Source organism: Lepidochelys kempii, chromosome 1 (genome assembly GCF_965140285.1).
Source record: "Lepidochelys kempii isolate rLepKem1 chromosome 1, rLepKem1.hap1, whole genome shotgun sequence".
In the NCBI taxonomy this organism is placed as follows: Eukaryota; Metazoa; Chordata; order Testudines; family Cheloniidae; genus Lepidochelys; species Lepidochelys kempii.
In genome coordinates this window covers 352,762,018-352,781,954 of record NC_136380.1, presented here as the reverse complement: position 1 = coordinate 352,781,954, position 19,937 = coordinate 352,762,018, and the positions used below count along the sequence as shown (strand labels likewise).

Below are 19,937 nucleotides of genomic sequence, written 5' to 3'. Positions count from 1 at the left end.
AGCCTGAACTACTCCCTGTTTCCTCGAGTCCAAGGCCAGCAGGGACCACGGTGATCATCTAGTCTGACCCCCTGCGTAACACAGGCCGGAGACCTGCCCTACAATAATATTGGATCTGTGTGGTTGGTTACAGCACTTGCCTTGAAACCTTCGCACCTTTGGTGCCATATGAGTCTCTGTTCTAGGTCAGACTGGTGCCAGCATCACATCTATGGGATCTGTTATTTTGACTGTGCCCAAGTTTGGTTCATTGGAGTTCTTAGATCTGAGAAAAGCTAGTTACACCCAGTTCAGTTCCTGCTGCTCATAGAGAGCCAGACAGAGGACCAGGGACTCCGTCTGAGCTTTATTTACGTCCTTGGACTGTTCTTGAACAGAAGCCTTATCCCGGGCAAATTCCTCATTTTGGGTACTCTACCCTTGGTGGGCCACCTGGGCCTCCCACTTCAGTAACACCATGAAAGAGGTGTCCATCCAAGCCGAAGTCACCACCTCTTAAAAAGGGAAAGAAACTTGTGGCGGCATCCCATCTCCTGCTCGCGTATCCCCTGCAATGTGGTAGTGGGAAATGTGGTTTCTGCAGGTTAGAAGAGAAGGAGGAAGAACCAGTGAGCGGAGTGAATCAGAAACTTCCCCACTGGACAGGTTATCCCATAATAGTCTATTAATGGGTTTCTTAACCTTCCTTGGAAGCATTTTACAGTGTTGCTCGTCGGAGACAGGCTACTGGGCTAGATGGTCTGATCCAGTAGGACAATTCCTTTGGTCCGACATGACCTCTTGGGCCAATTTATACTAGAGAGAAATAGGCAGGAGTTCCTTGGACTCTTTAAGAAGGGCTGGAAGGAGTCAAAGCACTCTTAGATGGCGTCCTTTCACGTCTCCGACACTGAAAGCAGGTCTTCGGCCACAGCTGTGACTTTTCCATTTCAAGGCTGATGAGGTTTTTAAAAATTGAAGGGCCCTCAAGGCAGGAGGCAGGCATTCGGACTGGAGCCAGCCTGCCGTCAGAGGGCTGTCAGCCTCCAGTTCCAGCTGTTCTCAGGGACAATACAATCCAGAGCCAGGCATCAGGGAAGCTAGACAAACCTTGCAGGGGCATTAGGGAGCCTCCCCTCTGCATCTCTGAAGCCTCCGCCGCAGGAGGCGCTGTGTCTAGGACTGAGGACATATTTAGGCTTGGCAGAATTCACTTTCTATTTTTATATCATTTTGAAAGATAATGTCAATGTTTATTTTAAGCATTTTTTTCCACACTTGCGAAAAATTATGGGGAGGTCAGACAATTATTTAATGACAGTAAAAGTTGAGATTCAAGAAGTTAGAGCTTTATAAACTGTTAAACATCACATGTCCAAATATACAAAGTAAATGTCCTTAAATCCTCAAATCCTAACTGGTTTTACAGTTCATTTGCTAGTCCATGTACAACAAGCCTAATTCAAAATCACTGGGTTTTGACTCCAATAATTTCTGAAGTAGCATTTTTCTTACTTTGCCTACCTGTAAATTTCTGTTGTTATTGGTGGAAATATTTTTTTGTTGGCTTCTGCCTACACAGTGAAATTGATGTTAGCCAACATACACCAATATAAATGTAATTTTTCCAAGCCTACATATACTAGACAACACAGAAACAGCTCTGAAGTTAGATCTGCCTTCTCCATCTATCTCACCTTTTGGGGAATGCTTAACCCAACTTTTTCCAGCGTGGCAGAAGATCTGTTTGGACTCTTGGGTCCTGGAGATCATCACCCAGTTTTGTGAAATCCTTTTGTAGCGCTTTGCAGTCTGCCTGGGACTTAACTATCTTGAGCAATTTTGTATCTGCAAATTTTGCCACCTTGCTGTTTACCCCTTTTTCCAGATCATTTATGAATATGTTGAATAGGTCTGGGCCCAGTACAGACCCCCGGGGGACACCACTATTTACGTCTCTCCATTCTGAAAACTGCGTTTATTCCTACCCTTTGTTTCCTATCTTTTAACTAGTTACCAATCCATGAGAGGACCTTCCCTCTTCTCCCATGACAGCTTACTTTGCTTAAGAGCCTTTGGCGAGGGACCTTGTCAAAGGCTTTCTGAAAATCTAAGCACACTATATCCAATGGATCCCCCTTGTTCACATGCTTGTTGACCCCCTCAAAGAATTCTAGTTGATTGGTGAGACATGATTTCCCGTTACAAAAAAACATGTTGACTCTTCCCCAACAAATTACGTTCATCTCTGTGTCTGACAATTTTGTTCTTTACTATGGTTTCAACCAGTTTGCCCAAAACTGAAGCCAGGCTTACTGGCCTGTAATTGCTGGGATCATGTCTGGAGCCCTTTTTAAAAATTGGCATCACATTAGCTATCCTCCAGTCATTTGAGACAGAAGCTGATTTAAATGATAGGTTACAGACCACAGTTAGTAGTTCTGCAATTTCACATTTGAGTTCCTTCAGAACTCTTGGGTGAGTATCATGATCTGGTCCTGGTGGCTTATTACTGTTTAGTTTATCAGTTTGTTCCAAAACCTCCTCTAATGACACCTCAATCTGGGACAGTTCATCAGATTTGTCACCTAAAAAGCATAGCTCAGGTTTGGGAATCTCCCTCACATCCTCAGCCATGAAGACCGATGCGAAGAATTCATTTAGTTTCTCCGCAAAGGCCTTGAGTGCTCCTTTAGCATCTCAATCGTCCAGGGGCCCCACTGCTTGTTTAGCAGGCTTCCTGCTTCTGATGTACTTCAAAAAAAAATTTGCTATTACTTTCTGAGTCTTTGGCTAGCTGTTCTTCAAATTCTTTTTTGGCCTTCTGTAGCAAGCCGCCAACTCACTGGCATGGCGCCTCCAGCTGGTCAGTCTGGGAATTAGCTTCAGCTCAGGAGTGCCCTCCTCTGGCCAGTTTCTCCTCTGCCCTTACCTGCCCCTCTGCAGTCCCTTTATCTCCTCCAGTTCAGGCCCCACATCCCTCCCAGACCACAGTGCCCCTTACCTTCGGGTACTGCCCTCCCCAGCAGTGTCCCCACACTCTGGGTCTCACCTCTTCAGGGGAACCCCAACCCCCCTATATCCACCTTGCCTCAATGGTTACTGCCAGTCGTCATCTAGCCCCTTCTCTCAGGGGCAAACTGCAGTCTGTGATGGCCACTCATCACTGGCAAGGGGGTTGGACCTGCTGCCTTTCTAGCCCCAGCTGCCTCCTTGCAGCCCTAGTACCTCCCCTGGCCTTTAGCTGGCAGAAGATGTCACACTGTGGGGGTCAGCTCCACCACATGGCTGACATGCCCTTCCCCCTTCCTGACACAGCGGCGGGAAGAGGGTGCAGGAGGCGGCTCCTCCAGTGCAGATTCGCCTCCCCTCCAGGGACTGCGACTGGTTTAAGGACACTTTGTGCCACATCACGGGGGTATCTGGGCTTTGAAATGGCCTGTGATACACAAGAGGTCGGACTGCATGAGCTGGTGGCTGTTTTCGACTTAAACTCTGTGAAGTTATTAAATTGTTGTTAATGATGCAGAAAATCATTAAATCTCAGGAGAAATTTCCTAAGTGTCAGAGCAGTAGGACAATGGACCAGACACCTCGGGAAGTCGTGGAATCTCCTTCACTGGAGGGTTTTGGGAGGAGGCTGAAGAGCCATCTGTCTTGGATGGTGTAGACACAGCATATCCTGCGTCTTGGCAGGGGGTTAGACTAGATGACCCTTGTGGTCCCTTCTAGCCCTACGGGTCTGTGATTCTGTGGGAAGGCAGACATGTTCAATAACTGTTTCTGGTCTGTATTTGTAAAGATGCAGGATGATCTAATCGTATCACATGAGGATGATGAAGTATTTTACATTCACTAGGGAGGAACATTTTCAAACCAGCTGGTCCAGATAACTTTCACTCCTAAAAGAGTTCACTGAGGAGCTCTCTGGCCCGCAGATGTTAATTTTTAATAAATATTGGAATATAAGGAACACTCTAGAAGAGTGGATGCTAATGTTGTGCCGGTAGTCAAAAGGGGCAAGTGCCATGACCCTGGAAACCTGCAGGCCGGCTAGTCTATCAGTTCCAGGCAAAGTAACAAAAAAACTGATACAGGATTCAACTAATGAAGGCTTAAAGGATAGGAATGTTATTAATGCCAGCTAGCGTGGTTTTATGGAGCATCAGTCTGGTCCAACAAACCGGATTTAGTTCTATGATGCAATTACAAGTTTGGTTGATGAAGATGACTGTGTAGATGTATTTCAGAGTAGCAGCCATGTTAGTCTGTATTCACAAAAAGAAAAGGAGGACTTGTGGCACCTTAGAGACTAACCAATTTATTTGAGCATAAGCTTTCGTGAGCTACAGCTCAAATCATCGGATGCTCTGGAACTGCTCCCTACGAAGCCAGTCAGGACTCTGGGGCAGTCGCCTTTCTGCGAGCAGCCTGTCTTCAGGACACACAGCTCACACAGCTTCCACCTTCCTGGGTCTGACCTCGGAGCATTCAGCATCCTCTGCCCCTCTGTGCGCTTCCCACAGCGAGTCCGCCCAGGCTGGGTCTTGGGGAAGCCAGAGAGTCCTGCCCCCCAACTCCGCAGTCAGACATGACTCTCAGCCAGCCAGTAAAACAGAAGGTTTATTAGACGACAGGAACATGGTCTAACACAGAGCTTGTAGATGTAGAGAACAGGACCCCTCAGCCGGGTCCATTTTGGCAGGCAGTGAGCCAGACAATCATGTCTGCACTTCACTCCTCATCCCCTGCCAGCCCCAAACTGACTCCCCCTCCAGCCCCTCCTTCTCTAGGCTTTGTCCCTTTCCCAGGCCAGGAGGTCACCGGATTCCTTTGTTCTCCATCCCTTCAGCTCTCACCTTGCAGGGGGGAAGGGCCCAGGCCATCAGTTGCCAGGAAACAGGGTGTCGGCCATTCTCTGTGTCCAGACCCCTGCATACCCCTGCCCTCTAAGGCTCTGCAACCATCATACACCCTTATCCCACCCCCTAGATACTTAAGAACTGCCTAGGGGAAACTGAGGCACCCCCACATTATGCAGAGGAAACATTAAGAACAGTCCCGCTTTGTCACAGGCTAAAACCCACTGCATCGGATACATGCAGTAGAAAATACAGTAGGAAGAGATATATATACACAGAAAACATGAAACAATGGGTGTTATACAGATCTCAGAAAGCTGTTGTCAGTGGTGAATCAACATTTTATGGGAGTGTTTCTAGTGACGTGCCACAGGGATCAATTCTAGGCCTGATGCTATTTATCATCTCCATCAACGATCTGGGAGTGAAACATGGAATCACTGGTGATACAATTTGTGAATGACACAGAGATTGGGAGAGCGATGTATAGTGACAAGGACAGGGCAGTCACACAGAGCGATCTTGATAGCTTGATAAGCCGGGCCCACTCAAACAAAATGCCTTGTAATCCAGCCACATGCAAAGTTATATATCTAGGAACAAGGAATGCTGGCTGAACCTGCAGACTGGGCCTGTGTCCTGGAAAGCTGAGGCTCTGGAAAGGATTTAGGGGTTGTAGTGCACAAGCAGCTCAACTCGCTCTCCCAATGTTATGCGCTTGCAAAAAAAAAGAAGCTAATGCAATTCTTAGACGTATAAATTGGGGAGTAGCAAGCAGGCGTAGTAAGGATTTGATTTTACCTGCGTGTATATGGCATTGGTGAGACCAATACTGTGTACAGTTCTGGTGTCGACATTTTTAAAAGGATGTTGAAAAATTGGAGACTGTAACCTCCTGAATATCACAGGCCTTTACATTTTGCCCAGTTACTCCTGTATTTCACCCAATAGCTTATGTTTGGCTAGAGCATAAAGGCCTTCCAGAAAGGCGTCTAGGCTTGGTTTGATGACATCAAGAGATGGAATATCCACCACGTCTCTTTGGAGTCTGCTCCAGTGGTTAATCACCTGCACTGTTAATAAATTGTGCCTTATTTCTAATTGGTCAGTCTTGAATTTCAAGCTATCGGTTCTTTTTATGCCTTCCTCTGCCTTTAGTATCTGGCAGTTTCTCTCCATGAAGGTGCTTGGACAGTGTAACCAAGTCACCTCTCAATCTTATTTCTGATGAGCAAGACAGTTTGGGTTCCGTCATCCTCGCACCGTCAGGTGTTTCCCACATCTCATCTTTCCCCTTCTTTTATGTTCTCTGTAGCCTCCAGTTTTTAAACATCATTTTTAAAATGTTGCCACCAGATTTCTGTGCAGTTATTCCCACACGGGTCTCATCAGTGCAGTGTAGAGAGGTAAAATCACCTCCCTCCTATCATGCTCCTCTTCTCTCACAGCGGTGATATGGCTATAAATTCCATTAAAGTATGAGAGTCTCTCAGATGCTGTGTGGATGAGCACCGCAGAAAAGACCACGAGGAAATGAATAATGCAGTATTCAGGGCAGGCTTTGGCTGGTGTCCAGTACATAAGGCAAGGGTCACTAAAAGAAATATGAAAAAAATACCGACCAGCTGTTCATCCTGTGCACTGAATGAGCCAGCGGTCCTGTAGATGACGGTCTTATAATGAATGTGCACAAGGGAGCAGAATTAATGTTGCACAGGCCACATAAACGGGCTTGATAGTGCAACCTTCGTAGTGTTCTTTTATCATATATATTTTCTTTTTAAAATTTTATTTTATTTAAATTCTATTCCCAATAGATAATGTCAGTGTCAACCGTCCTCATCTGCCCACCTTCTAGCCCCCACTAATGAACTCATGGTCACAATACCTGTGGCTCTTGGCGTATACGGCCCTTTTCATCAGCAGCTGTCAAAGCACTTTACAAAAGTGGGTATTGCATGGTCCCCAGCCCCTATTTTACAAAGGAGGTGACTGAGTCACGGAGTGCTTGAGGCCAATGCTTCCAAGCACAGGGGCCCAGAGCAAGGCGCACAGATCCATGTTTAGGCACCTAGATCTGTGCTCTGATTTTCAAAGACTCTGCGCACCTCCACTTGCAAGGGTCCTGTGCTCAGTAGCTCTCAAATTCAGGCCACTTGTTTACGTGACTAACGGGGGCCTGATTTTTTCATTTCCTCCATTTCATGCTCGTCTTATTGCATGTTATGAGGCCTCGGGCCACAACCAGACTGTTTATGACCCAAGAAGTCTTTAAAAAGCTGGATACTAGCACTGGAAACAGGGGGGAAGAATGATACCCAACATGGCTCCTACTGATTGCTGAAAAGATTTGCCAAACATGGTGATAAAGGAGGAAATTCTGGGGAATTAAACTCAGGGCTAGAAAGCAGAAATTCCTGGGTTCTCCTTTGAGTGATTGTCCATACACGTATTCCACTTACGGTGCGCATGCATCCCGTGTGCCTGAGATCAGAGTTGTTTGCCTAGCAATGTCCAGCGTGGCCACAGATGTTGCAGTTCATTACTATGGCAATTGGCACCACCGTGGTAGATTTTTCAGAGTAGGTTCCTTTTTACGAGCAGATTGCTTATTTTTCCTCCTGGTACCAGGATGCCTCATTCTAAGTCTCCTGGTTTCAAACACTGACCCTTATGTATGGATGCTGTGCCCCATAAAAAATGTTAATTCTGTTTGGTGGAGGTGTGCGTCCACGGTAAATGTGCGATATGCAAGTCCTTTACACCTAGGTCTTGACAGGCAGGCCCATCTCCAGATATTTCTAATGGACACATCAATGAGACAGGCTTTGGCCCCTGCCTTGTTTGACCCCACTGTACACGAGCTGACTATCTGAGTGCTTCTGTTAGCACAATCTCTGCAACATCTGAAAGCCCATCTGCTATGGCTTCAGGCCTGACGCTGACACCCTCTGTGATCTTGGACAGTTCATGTCACCTGGCAGCCTCAGTTTCCCCATCTGTTAAATATAACTACAGAACAGTAAAGAGGCTCTGTGCAGGTGACCTGGGTTTCCTGTTCCTCACCCTCCTTCCTGATGCACACGCATCTCCAGTGTGTCTTGCAAGTTCAGAACACAGCCTGGGACCCCTAAGCCCCATTGTTCCTGCTGCCTGTTTGCTGTGGGCTGGGCAGCGTTTGTGCTGATCAGTGTCTCTTTGTGTCCCAGGTGAATGGTGTGAATGTGGTCAAGGTAGGGCACAAGCAAGTGGTGTCGCTGATCCGGCAGGGGGGAAACCACCTGGTGATGAAGGTTGTCTCCGTCAGCCGCAAGCCAGAATCAGACGAAGTCGTCCGAAAGAAGGGTAGGTGTGGAATGGCCTCTTATTTCTGAGCAACAAACAAGTGAGCTCCGCCTCATTCTGCAGGTTGTCCCCCCAGCTCAGCCTAGCCATTCATTATGCTGGGTTCAGTCTCCCACCAGCTCAAGCTCTCGGTATCTCTGGACCCTTTCTCTGCTGCCAGGGCCTATTATCCTGCTGGCCCGGCTCAGCCTCCAGTTTCCCTGGGGTCCTTATCCCACCAGCTCGGCTCATTTAATCCGGGGTGAGCTGGCTGGCCAGTGAATTGAACCGGGGGCCTCCCGAACTAAAAGCGTGAGTGTGCAGTGTGAGCTGAAGAGCTGTGCCCCTGGAAGTGGGCACTGTAACCACTCGTATCCTCGCCAGATTGGCCCAGCGTGGGCCTTGGACCCGAGGATGATACTTTGCCACTCGTTACCAGGGCCTGTTTGTTGCCCTGGCCCTGCCCAGCGGAGGTGAGACCCACTGCCTGCTGCTCTGTCCCTGGTGACGGGAGACTGGCCCCTTGCCTGCGAAGATCGACGGGGTTTTCACAGCAACAACGGGAGGGAAGTGAAGGTGCAATGGCTGTCCGGGTGCAGCCTGAGCTCCCAGGCCACCCCTGGGCTGCACTTGGCACAGGAGATGCTGCAGCACGCAGCATAGGCCTTCGGGCACCGCGTCGGCCAGAGCCCTGGACTGCGCGAAGCAGGGTAAAGCCTGCCAGCGTAGGATACGTCTCAGGCTGGCGGCTCCAGCAGGACAGAACAAGGGAGTCCTGACCAGAACAACGTATCATAAACCAGTGTTACTGGGCACCCCAGGCTCAGGATGGCATGTCCAGGGCTCCCCCAGGGCTGAGAGAAGCACCCCAGACTCTGGCTCCGTAGGGCATCCCGATGTGCCCCTTCTAGCTTCTGCCAGGCAGAGCCCCCCACTGTTCACCAAACGAGATCAAGGGCTGGAATCTCCACTCAGAGCTCAGAGGAATTAGGGGAGGGGGGGCCACAGGGAGCCAGGCGTGGCTTCCTTATCCTGAGCCACAGGGGCCCTTAGGCCCTTTAGTCAATGGAGGACAGGGCAGAGCAGAACTCTGTTCCACCATGCCCCCCCTGCCCTGCCCCTCACCCCTTTCACGGGGCCTTGGGGTGTTTGGCAGCTTTATGCAGGAGAATTATTCACAGACCATCCACATAAGCAGCTGTAGAGGACTGGTGAATTCAGCCCTGAGTATATAGGCTTTCTTTGGCAAGGGGTTGTACCTGCAGGCCTCCCAGCACGGACCAAAAGACACTTGAGGCTTTGGCAATTCCAGTGGTTCTGTGCGGGAGGAGCTCATTGTGAAGTGTTTGTCAGGAGAAGGGAATTTCTTCTGGTTTCTGGCACAGGTCCTGCCATCTAGAGGTTTTCCCAGTTGACCAAAGGAGGTTTTTTTCAAGGGTGGAGAGGTGCCAGGTGCGGATTGTGCCCCTGGCCTGGAGAGGGAGGTGCCGGATGCGGATTGTGCCCCGGATGCGGATCTTGCCCCGGGCCCAGAGGGAGAGGTGCCAAGAGGGGATCTTGCTCTTGGCCCCAAGGAGAAGGTGCAGGGTGCGGTTCATGTCCCCAGCCCAGAGGGAGAGGTGCCAGGTGGGGGTAGTGCCCTTGGCCCAGAGTGGGAGGCGCTGGGTGGAGTTTTTTCCACGGGGCCAGGCCGGGTGGGGATCATGCCCCCGGCCCGCAGCGGGAGGTGCCAGGTGGGGTTTGTGCCACGGGGGAGGTGCTGGGTGCTCCCCTGCTGAGCCAGGGAGGTGTCTGGGGCACATGGAGCGTCAGGAGGCTGTTAGAGGAGGAGGGTGGTTGCAGGGGAGAGGCCCCTCTTTCCTCCACGCCATGGGACCCGCATGGACCTTCCGGCCGGCAGCAGTTCCCTGGGGAGGTTCCGAGAAGTGTGATCCCCAGCAGCCGGGCTGAGCGCAGGGGGTGGACCGGGGGCAGGCGGCAGGTCAGAGCGAGTGCTGGTTTAGCGGCGAGGGTCTGTGTGGCGAAGGAACCCGTTCCCTTGGGGAGTGTGGCTGGGCGCCAGGCGCTGAAGGAAAGGGAGGACTGAGGCGCTCGGAAAGCAAGACACGAGGAGAGGGGGAGGGAGGCAGCTCTGTGCTGACACTAAGAGCTGTAATTATATTGTCACTGCTCGAGAGCACGAGTCGTGGGAAAGACTGAGGCTCAGGAGCTGGTGCTGGGATCTCTGCCGGGGTCGCTTCCTCCTCCTCTTCCCGCACTTCCAGCCTCTTCTGCCCCTGCTCTCCAGAACCAGCTTGCTCCCCAGGCCTGCTGCGGGGGCCCTACCTGGGAACCGCACCCCTGCTCTTTCCAGCGGAGTGGCAGAGAGCGGAGTGAGTGTGCGGGCTGCCACCTGGGCCGTGGCCTCACCGAGCCGGCTGGTACCCGGGCCCTGGCCTCACCGAGCCGGCTGCCACCCGGGCCCTGGCATTCACCGAGCAGGCTGCCACCCAGGCCCTGGCATTCACCGAGCCGGCTGCCACCCGGGCCCTGGCTCACCGAGCCGGCTGCCACCCGGGCCCTGGCTCACCGAGCCGGCTGCCACCCGGGCCCTTGCAGGCTCCCCTTGGCTGGAGGAAGATTGTTTCTGCGGGGCTCTGATCGCCCAGGGGCCAAGGCCGCCGTGCCCCCGCCGCAGAGCTCTGCCCGGTCTGGCCTCCTCTCCTCCCAGCGCGGGTCGGCCTGTGTTCCTGGCTCATGGAGGCCTGTGTGGGAGCAGCGTTCCCTGCCCGAATCCGCCCCTGTTGGGGTCTCTGATGCAGGCAGCTCGGCACCAGCCTGAAGCTCTGGTTCCCATGGTAACGCCTGAGCGTTGAATCCTGCATTGTTCCAGCCGAGCAGGCGAGGAGGAGGCACCTGAAGTGAAGAGGAAAAGCCTTCAACTCATCTCCACTCCCTGAGCCCATGGCATGGCACCTCTCTCCGGCAGAGCCACCGGCGGGCCTGGCTAGGGAGCCCCTCTCCCCAGCCCTGCCCCTCGCCACAGCGCCCACTGCTCGTGGGCTTTCCCACATGCGCCACGCGGCCCCTCAGCTTGGCACAGAGACATCCCTCTCCAGCCCTTCGCTGGGGCCCTGACACCGCCGCCGGGCCTGGATCCAGCCTGAGTTCAGAGACGGGGCGAGGTGGGCACTGGGCACTGCAGGATGGACTCCCCCCCAGGAGCTGGGGAGTGAGAGGCTGAGAGCCTGGACTCTGTCCCCCTCTCCTACCCTCCGCCCATGGCGTGCACGGAGGGGAAGCAGCCAGCCAAGCTGTTTGCCGAGTCACACAGGCAGCCAGCTGCCTGCGGGTGAATTTGAGAGAGAGGTTTTCCCAACCTGATCCTCTCCTGGCACTGCAGGGGTGCGAGCAGCCCAGGGACCATGGCTTGGACTCTCGCAGGCTGAGGGTCTGTGGTTACCTGGGCGCAGGACGCTCCCTGGCAGACCTCAGCAGTCCCAGGGCTGCCCTGTGCCCTTGGGACCCTGTGACTGGGACAATGAAGAAGTTTGCTTCCACACGCAGCCTTAATAAGATTCTGCAGCAGTGCGACTCCTCGTCCCGCGAGTACGAGGAGATCCAGGCTGTGGAGAAGAAGTGGCACCTGCACTTGGCCACTCCTCGCAAGTTCCTGGACAAGAAGTGCAAAATGCCATCTCTCTTCCTTTCAGCCCCGCCGCCTCCCAAGAGAGCCCCCAGCACCACCCTGACGCTGCGCTCCAAGTCCATGACGGCCGAGCTGGAGGAACTAGGTAAGCAAGGGGCGCGGGGGCAGACGCAGGAATGCCCAGGTGCATGAGGAGCATGCGCGGGACATGGAGAGTGCAGGGACACACCCAGCAGGAAGCCACACGTAACACACGCTTCCCTGGGGGGGGGGGGACAGGTGGGCGCTTGGAGGGACGCACGCACACTCCACACATGGAAGTTTCTGCAGGGCTTGGCCTGTGCAAAGCGTCGCTTGCCACCAGCGCAGACGCAGCCAGCAGGAGAAGAAACCCTGCGCAGAATCACCCGATCCCCGGCGTCTGCACCGCCCGTGCTCAGGGGTGGGGCCCTCTGAGAGTGCTTCCCGGCAGCCACGCATGCCCCCCGGCCTGCACACATGCTGTTCTCGGCAGCCCCCACCCCCTGTATGTGTCCAGTAGCCCAGTGTCTTCTGCCTTCCTGCCCTTCCAGGTGGAGCCCCCCCACTTCCTGGGGTCACCATGCAGCCCCCCTCCCCCCACACTTCCGGGTGTCGCCAGGGAGCCCCCCTCCCCCACCCCTTCCGAGTGTCACCACAGACCCCCCCCCCTTTCCCCAGTTCCTGGTGTCACCACAGATCCCCCCTTCCCTGCCTGCTTCCAGGTGCTCCAGGGAGCCCCAAGCGCTTCCCGTCTGTCCTCGTGGAGCCCTCACCTTATTCCAGGAGTTCGGACATTCCTGCAGAGCCCCCTGATCCCATGGCCACCTCCCGGCGCCCCTGCACACACTTCCACGTGCGTCAGGGCTTCCATATGCGTACGTAGGGCACTTCCATGTGTGTCAGGGCTTCCACAGCTTGGGGATCACAGCTTGTTTCCTGTGCATAGAAATGGTCCCCTGTTCCAGGCCAGAGTCTGCCCAGTACGCTTTGCCTGCCTGGGGGTGCGCATGTCGGCTGGGCTGGCTGGCTCAGAGATGGGGCAGGGGCGTGGGCCTTTGCGGGTTCTAGAGTGGGGTGCTAGCCAGCCGCAGGCACCAGAGGTAGTGAGGAATCTCCTTACCCCCTGTGCCCTTGTGCCCCGAGTCGTGTTGCACGCCCATTTGGCATGAAGGGTGTGTGCTGTTCAGGAGCCCAGGGCTGGAACCGAGGTGCATGCTGAGCTCCGGAGCCAGGAGCTCTGGCAGAGTTGAGTGGAGGAATCTTGCACAGTACCTGCCTGCCCCAGCCCCGGCTCATCATTGCTTGGACACTGAAAAGCAGCGATGTGTCCACCGCTGCCTCTCTGAGCATCGCGCAGTGGGAGGAGAGATGCTGGGGTGGGGAGGGTCTCCCTGTACCAGCGCCTCTCTCTCGCATGGCCCTTCTCACCCAACTGTGCCCTTGGCTGGGGCTAGGCTGGCCCTAGTGCTTTTTAAACAGAACTTTGGAGTCCACGGTTTCCTTAAGCTTTTGTGTCCGGTCTCCTCATCGCTGACCTGGCTCCAGGCAGGAGCAGCCCTTCTGGGTCAGGCCCCTGCACCCTCAGGCTAGGCATCGAAATCTAGGTAATGGTGTCTGATAAGGTGTCTCTTCTGGTCACCGAAGGAAGGTCCTGACTCCTTGGTCCCGCCCCCGCCAGGGGAAGCGCTGGGTTTGAACAGTGGGCATTAGGCAGGGCCTTGGGCCAGTCCGAGTCGTCTCCTCTTTCTTGCCTTTCCTTTTGAACACGTGGGACACAGCTGCTCAGCTCAGCGGTTGGTGCTCACAGGATTGTGCCCCAGGCCTTCTGCTCTTGCAGGGCAGCTGATCAACTTGGTGCGGGCCCATGAGGGTTGTGAGTGGACACTGACAGGAAGCACGGCGCTGTGCCCACGGCAGGCCGTCATCGGAGACTGGCATGTGCACTGCCCTCGCATGTAGATGGGGACATGCCAGCCTGGGCACTCGCCCAGCAAGTCACTGTGCACACACAGGAGGGACGCATGAACGTGTACTATATGCATGTGTGAAGGCAGACACAGCTCTCCAGGCATGGGGGTGCAAACTCACAGCATGGAAAGGAAAGTCCCCAGAAAGGCAGGAATTGTCTCCCTGTGGGGGGAGATTTAGGGAGAGTCCCTGCTCTGATCTCCCTGGGGGGTCATTGACAGCCAGTCCCTCCATCAGGCCTCGGGGCAGCAGGGGAAAAGCAGACGCTCTCTTCCTCGTGTCCTGGGGCAGGTTGCCCTGTGTCTCCCTGGGGGTGGGGGGAGGAGAGTGATTATCAGCCAGGCTCTGCCCCACCTTTCTCTGGAGTGAATGGGGGGAATTAGTGGCTGGTCTCTCTCCCACCTCTCCCCAACAGTGAGGGTAATCTGCAGATTGTCGGGGTCAGTTCTCCATCACTGGCCATCTTCAGCCAGGTAGGAGGTGTATGTGAAAGCTCTGCTCTGGGAATGAGCGGGGGGCAGCCCCTTGGTGGCCTGTGCAATGCAGGAGGTCAGGCTAGGGGGTCACAATGGTCCCTGCTGGCCTGGGGATCTGTGGAGCTCCTTGCAGGGTGATGAGCAGTGAGCCCTTCCCCACAGGCTCTTGGCGTGGGAGGAGAAGAGCAGCTGGTCTCTGCCCCATGTCTCCTGGGAGTGGGGGGGTTAGCAGCTGGCATCTGCCCTGCCTGTCCTGGGGGAGTCCTTGCCCTGCAGCTAACTTGGAGAGGCATTATCGGTCAGCCCGCATCACGTCTCCCTGGGGTGGATTCAGTGGCCAGTCCCTGCCCTGTCTCCCTGCGGGGTAGTTCGTAGCCAGTCTCTACCCCACGTCTTCCCAGGGGGTTAGTGGCTGGTCTCTGTCCCTCCACCTTTCCCGGGGGGTTAGCGGCTGGTCTCTGTCCCCCCACCTCTTCTGGTGGGGGTTAGCAGCTGGTCTCTGTCCCCCCACGTCTCCCGGGGTGGGTTAGGGGCTGGTCTCTGTCCCCCCACCTCACCCAGAGGGGGTTAGCGGCTGGTCTCTGTCCCCCCACCTCTCCCAGGGGGCGAGGGAGGTAGCATCTGGTCTCTCAGGTCCCTGGGTTTCACAGGTCAGTCCCTGTACCCAAGGTGAGTGCTCCTTGGGGGGTTGGGGGCGCACTCTCCTTTGCACCCTTCGAGCCGCTTGTGGGTTCTGTGGCGGGGCCATGTCAGCCCAGTGGAGAACGGTACATTCCCCATGAGCCCCTGGTGAGCAGTGGGGGCTAAAGCCTCCTCCCTCCGAGAGGCCTTTCTTGGTGTTTGTCTCCTCCAGGACTTCAGGCATCCAACCCTGTCCAGGCCTCCCTCCACTCCTCTTCTGCCATCATCTCTCCTGCTGGGCTAGTGCTGGCCATGGCCCCGTAGCCAGGCAGGGCTGGGCTCAGGTCTGCCTGGGCATGAGGGTGAGGGTGGGACATGGGAGAGTCGGCCTGGCCTTGTGTCCTATCGTGCTGTGAGTCGCAGTGCCGCACTATGGCCCTCCTGCTCCCACGAAGGGGCTGCAAAGAGCCGCATTATCGTGTGCTGGCCCCATGCTGGAGGAGTGAGCATGGACCAGGCCTCGGGGCTGTCCGAGCCCTAATACACCGCAAGCGCCATTGCAGAAACTGGGAGGTAACTGCCCGGAGAGCCACCCCTTGACTGGCCAGAGCTTAGTTCCTGCCAGGTGGGCCCAGCGTCCTCCCGGGTGTTGAGAAGCTGGGAGTGTGGGGCAGAGTTAGGGAGGGCAGCTGGCGAGGAGCGAGCGGGACAGGGAGCAGGGACTGTGCATGCCATTCATGTCCTGTGTTTTGTTTCTTGATTCCAAGCCTCGATGCGGAGGAGAAAAGGGGGTGAGTGAAACTGTACAGCCTGGGGGCTCTTCCCATCCCTGCCGAACCCCACAACGTTCCTGGCCTTCATCCTCAAGAAACCCCTTACACCTCCCTTCAGAAAGTGGGTCAGGGCTAAGTGCACCCCAGGAAATCCCCGAATGAGCGCAGATCTCAGCAGAGCTGAGGTTCCCATGCCCGATAACAGAGCAGAGTGCAGCTGCAGAGGTGACTAGCCTCTTGACCAGATGCTCAGAGTGGGGAATTCCCTTGTCAACTAGAGTCCCAGAATCCCAGGCCCTGGTCCTTCCCTGCTTTCTATCCTTCACGCTGCACAGGGTGGGGTAAAGCTGATGGCCACAATCCTCCATTGGCTTCAGTTTGCTTCGTGCCTGTGCCCCACTGAAAGCAGCCCCTGCATAGGGGGTCATTGGGTGCTACCCCGTCCTGGCCCCTGGAACTCACAGCTAGATGAAGTAATGACAACTAACCTGGCCACGCTCACTACTAGGTGCAAACCCTCGCCTTGCCTATGTAGACAGGTCAGCGGGGCGAGGCTGATCCCGTCCCATGGTGCTGTGTTTCTGTGCGCTGATACCCTGAGCCCTGGCCGGAGGCAGGCACCAGGCGTGGGCTGGAGCAGGCGGGCGTCACAGAATCCCCAGCTTTTCTGGAAGTTTGGTGCCAGCTGTACTGGTCAGAGGCAAAACTCTGCTGGTGCTGGTGCAGGAATGTAGAGCACCCTGATGAGGGGGCCAACACCCCCTCTCCTTCCCTGCGAGGGAAGGGCAAACCAGGCACCAGGGAGACACCCAGTCTCGGTCACAAGACCATAAATTGAGGAGCGCCCTTGGGTAGCCTCCCTGACTTTCAGCACAGCCAGAGAGGAAGAGGGGATGGGCAGGGAGGGAGGGGCCCATTTAAGGGGGCTCGCTGGGGGGAAAATGAGGACATGGAAATAGCTGTTGAGTGATGCTCAGCTCTGTCAGGCTGGGGAATTGTCCCTGTAGGCAGGAGGGGTGAGCCCGTCTCCTGGGATCTCCATAGAACTAGCTGGGGGGCTGCTTTGGTGGACGCTCTCTGCTGCAAGGCACACGCTAGCCGTGACTTCATGGGGCTTTTCTAGCTCGTGCCAGGGCCCCGCAGAGGCATGTGGCTGTTAGCGTCAGTTCTCTCCTCCCACTCTCGTGGCCCCACTGAACGGTCATTCATTACCGGAGGTTTGGAAAGACGATTGTGATGTTTCCCGGGCACCAGGCCCGCGAGGCACCTCGCTACCCCCTGCTCTTAACTTCAGGGAGCCTCGGCTGTGCCGGCCAGTGGTCAACTCCCCGACCCCACTGGCCACGGGCAGCACAAGCACTTCCCTCCCAGCCCACGCGGCACCACTGTCCCCTGCAGGCTACCGCCAGGCAGTCTTCCCCCCCAAGTGCTCCGAGCAGCCCCCTGCTCTGCCCATGGGCCACTCACGGAATTGCCAGGCCTGCTGTTCCCAAAGGAACAGTACCCAGCAGCTTAAGCCGGACACCTTGGACCACGGCCCCGCTTACCACACAGCATCTGCATTACGTTTATTTAACAAAGACCAAAGTTGTCTGGTGGCAAAGGGAATATTGGAAACGAAGGGTTACATAGAAACAAAACTGTCACACGTACTCTAGAGCCTGCGCTCAGCACACAAGCTGCCTGCTTGTCCAGGAAGGTCCTGCTCACCCCAAAGGCCTTCTCATAGTGTCTTCACCAGGATGGCTGAGACCCTTCCTTCCTGGGCCCAAACCCCATGGAAGCTTGCCCTCCCCCCCAATGAAGGGAGCCAGCGTGTCTTTCTGCACCCCAGATATATCAGCCCAGACCTTTGAGCTTCACCTAAAAGCAGGGTACCCTGCCCCCTGCTGTTTACATCTTCCTGTTCATTTTCCTCCCAAAGACCCCCATTTGACTCAGTGAGAGAACAGATTTCTATTGTAAGCCACACAATATGCTTTGGTTAGCCAGGGAGATGTGTGACCCCTTCTTGAGACGCCTGTCTCAAAGCACACAGCCTCCGAGAGACTTGCTGTTAACTCCAAAGCCTCAGGAACAGAGTTTCCAGGAGATATACAGATCTCCTTACGTATTGCCTGCACACGTTCCACAAAGATAAAGCCTTGTGTGGGACTGTTTTTTTAGCCCCGCTCCTGTCCCGCCCGCAGTCCCCACTCCCACTCCCCCTCGCTCCTGTCCCACCCACAATCCCCACTCCCCCTCGCTCCCGCCCTGCCCACAATCCCCACTCCCACTCCCCCTCGCTCCTGCCCACAATCCCCAACTCCCACTCCCCCTCGCTCCCGCCCCACTCGCAATCCCCAACTCCCACTCCCCCTTGCTCCTGCCCCGCCCGCAATCCCCGCTCTCACTCCCCCTTGCTCCTGCCCTGCCCACAATCCCCAACTCCTACTCCCCCTCGTTCCCACCCCGCCTGCAATCCCCGCTCCCACTCCTCCTCGCTCCCGCCCACAATCCCCACTCCCACTCCCCCTCGCTCCCGCCCCACCTGCAATCCCCAACTCCCACTCCCCCTCGCTCCCGCCCCACCCGCAATCCCCAACTCCCACTCCCCCTTGCTCCTGCCCCGCCCGCAGTCCCCGCTCCCACTCCCCCTCGCTCCCGCCCTGCCCACAATCCCCACTCCCACTCCCCCTCGCTCCTGCCCACAATCCCCAACTCCCACTCCCCCTTGCTCCCGCCCCACCTGCAATCCCCAACTCCCACTCCCCCTTGCTCCTGCCCCGCCCGCAATCCCCGCTCTCACTCCCCCTTGCTCCTGCCCTGCCCACAATCCCCAACTCCTACTCCCCCTCGTTCCCACCCCGCCTGCAATCCCCGCTCCCACTCCTCCTCGCTCCCGCCCACAATCCACACTCCCACTCCTCCTCGCTCCTGTCCCGCCCACAAATTCCCACTGCCACTCCTCCTCGCTCCTGCATTGTTTCTTACATTTTTATCCCACTCTCACCCGCAAAAACCTTAGATCCCACAAGAGAGACAGATTCCCCCATACTACTAAAAAAACAAAAACAAAACCACCCAAACCAGTCGGTTAATATGTTTGATATCTAAATGAAATTCAAACACAATTTTTACCACTAAAAGAATAAAACAAATCTTGCATAAACCATGTAAAAAAATACTTTAACTCCTGTTATAATAGACATCAAATCGCTTTTTATCCCTCGCTTAAATTTAAGTAGTAAACCCTTTATTTGAAAAACAAAGACAAACTTGCTTTCCATTTCCATTGCTGAAATTCGGTTTGTGACAAACTGACAAGAAATTTAGTGTTTTCCCAGAAATTACCGCAGGCTGGGGGTTTTGCCCACCCAGTCCTGCCTCCAACAAAGTCCATTTTATCTGCTCCTGCTCTTATGGAAGTGGGTCCTGCAGGATCCCAGTCCCACTGGAGGGCTCTCCAGCCCAGCTTCAGGCGAGAGCTTACCTGACACTTCAGTGAACCAGAGTGTACGTACCAGAGCCCGGGGAGCCCGGTGACCCTCTGCCACTTGCCATCAAGAGGCCCTTGGGTCACAGCGACAAAGCCCGGACGTGAATCGGGCTTTCCAGGTGGGAGTGCCCAGGGCGCAGGGCCTGACTGTTCTGTCGCTCGTGTCATCAGTCCTCAGGATTGTGCCCTCACAGGTACCAGGGATGATGGCTGATGTGGCACATTCCCAATCTCCTCAATTCAGCAGAGAATTTAGCGCATGGCCCGTCCTCTCCTGCTGTCTTCCTGGTGCTCCGCTTTGTGCAGCCATAGAGGGGGCACTTGCTCTCCAAGGCCCTGGATCCTGTCCACTGGCCAGCCCTGCAAATGGTTTGGCTCATGCCCAGGAGGGGACAGTGGAGAGCCACCTGGGCTCAGTGGGTGGGGTTGTGCACAGATGTGGGGCTGTGGCTGTCGAGATGGGCACAGCGCCTGGTCCTGGCTCTCCCCACATGAGCTCACAGGAACTCCAGCCGTACCAGCACGGGGAGAGAGGAGCTAAATCAGACTTCTGCTGCCGTCTTCTGGGGTGGGCCGCCCTCCTCCACCGGCTCGCCCAGGCCAAGTCCTTGGCTTTCAGATGTTCTGGAGCCACTTTGTCCACCACTCCAGAGAAGCATTGCACATGGCCAGTGCCTCCCGTCCCATGAGTCTCTGGCTCCTGACTGCTCTATACAGCTGTCAGGCAGTGGCGCCAGGGGTCTGCCCCAGAGAGGGTTTGCAGGTGGGTGGCCAGCTCAGCAGGGATCTAGTAGCTCCTAAAGTTTC

General features: G+C 55.2%; 1 protein-coding gene across 9 annotated transcripts in view; it reads left to right on the top strand.

The window, feature by feature from the left end:
* Positions 1–19,937, top strand: part of SHANK3 (SH3 and multiple ankyrin repeat domains 3) — a 769,810-nt gene that overhangs the window by 701,198 nt on the left and 48,675 nt on the right. For 8 of the 9 annotated variants that reach the window (XR_013635242.1, XM_073329053.2, XM_073329055.2 and 5 more), the window contains 3 exons: positions 8,051–8,186; positions 11,858–11,938; positions 15,647–15,670. Coding sequence is in view for 8 of the 9 variants with exons in the window: in XM_073329053.2 (XP_073185154.1) it covers positions 8,051–8,186; positions 11,858–11,938; positions 15,647–15,670 (241 nt within the window). In the remaining variant the exon portion in view is untranslated. The remainder of the gene's footprint in view (positions 1–8,050; positions 8,187–11,857; positions 11,939–15,646; positions 15,671–19,937) is intronic. The other variant, XM_073329054.2, reaches the window with a different exon arrangement.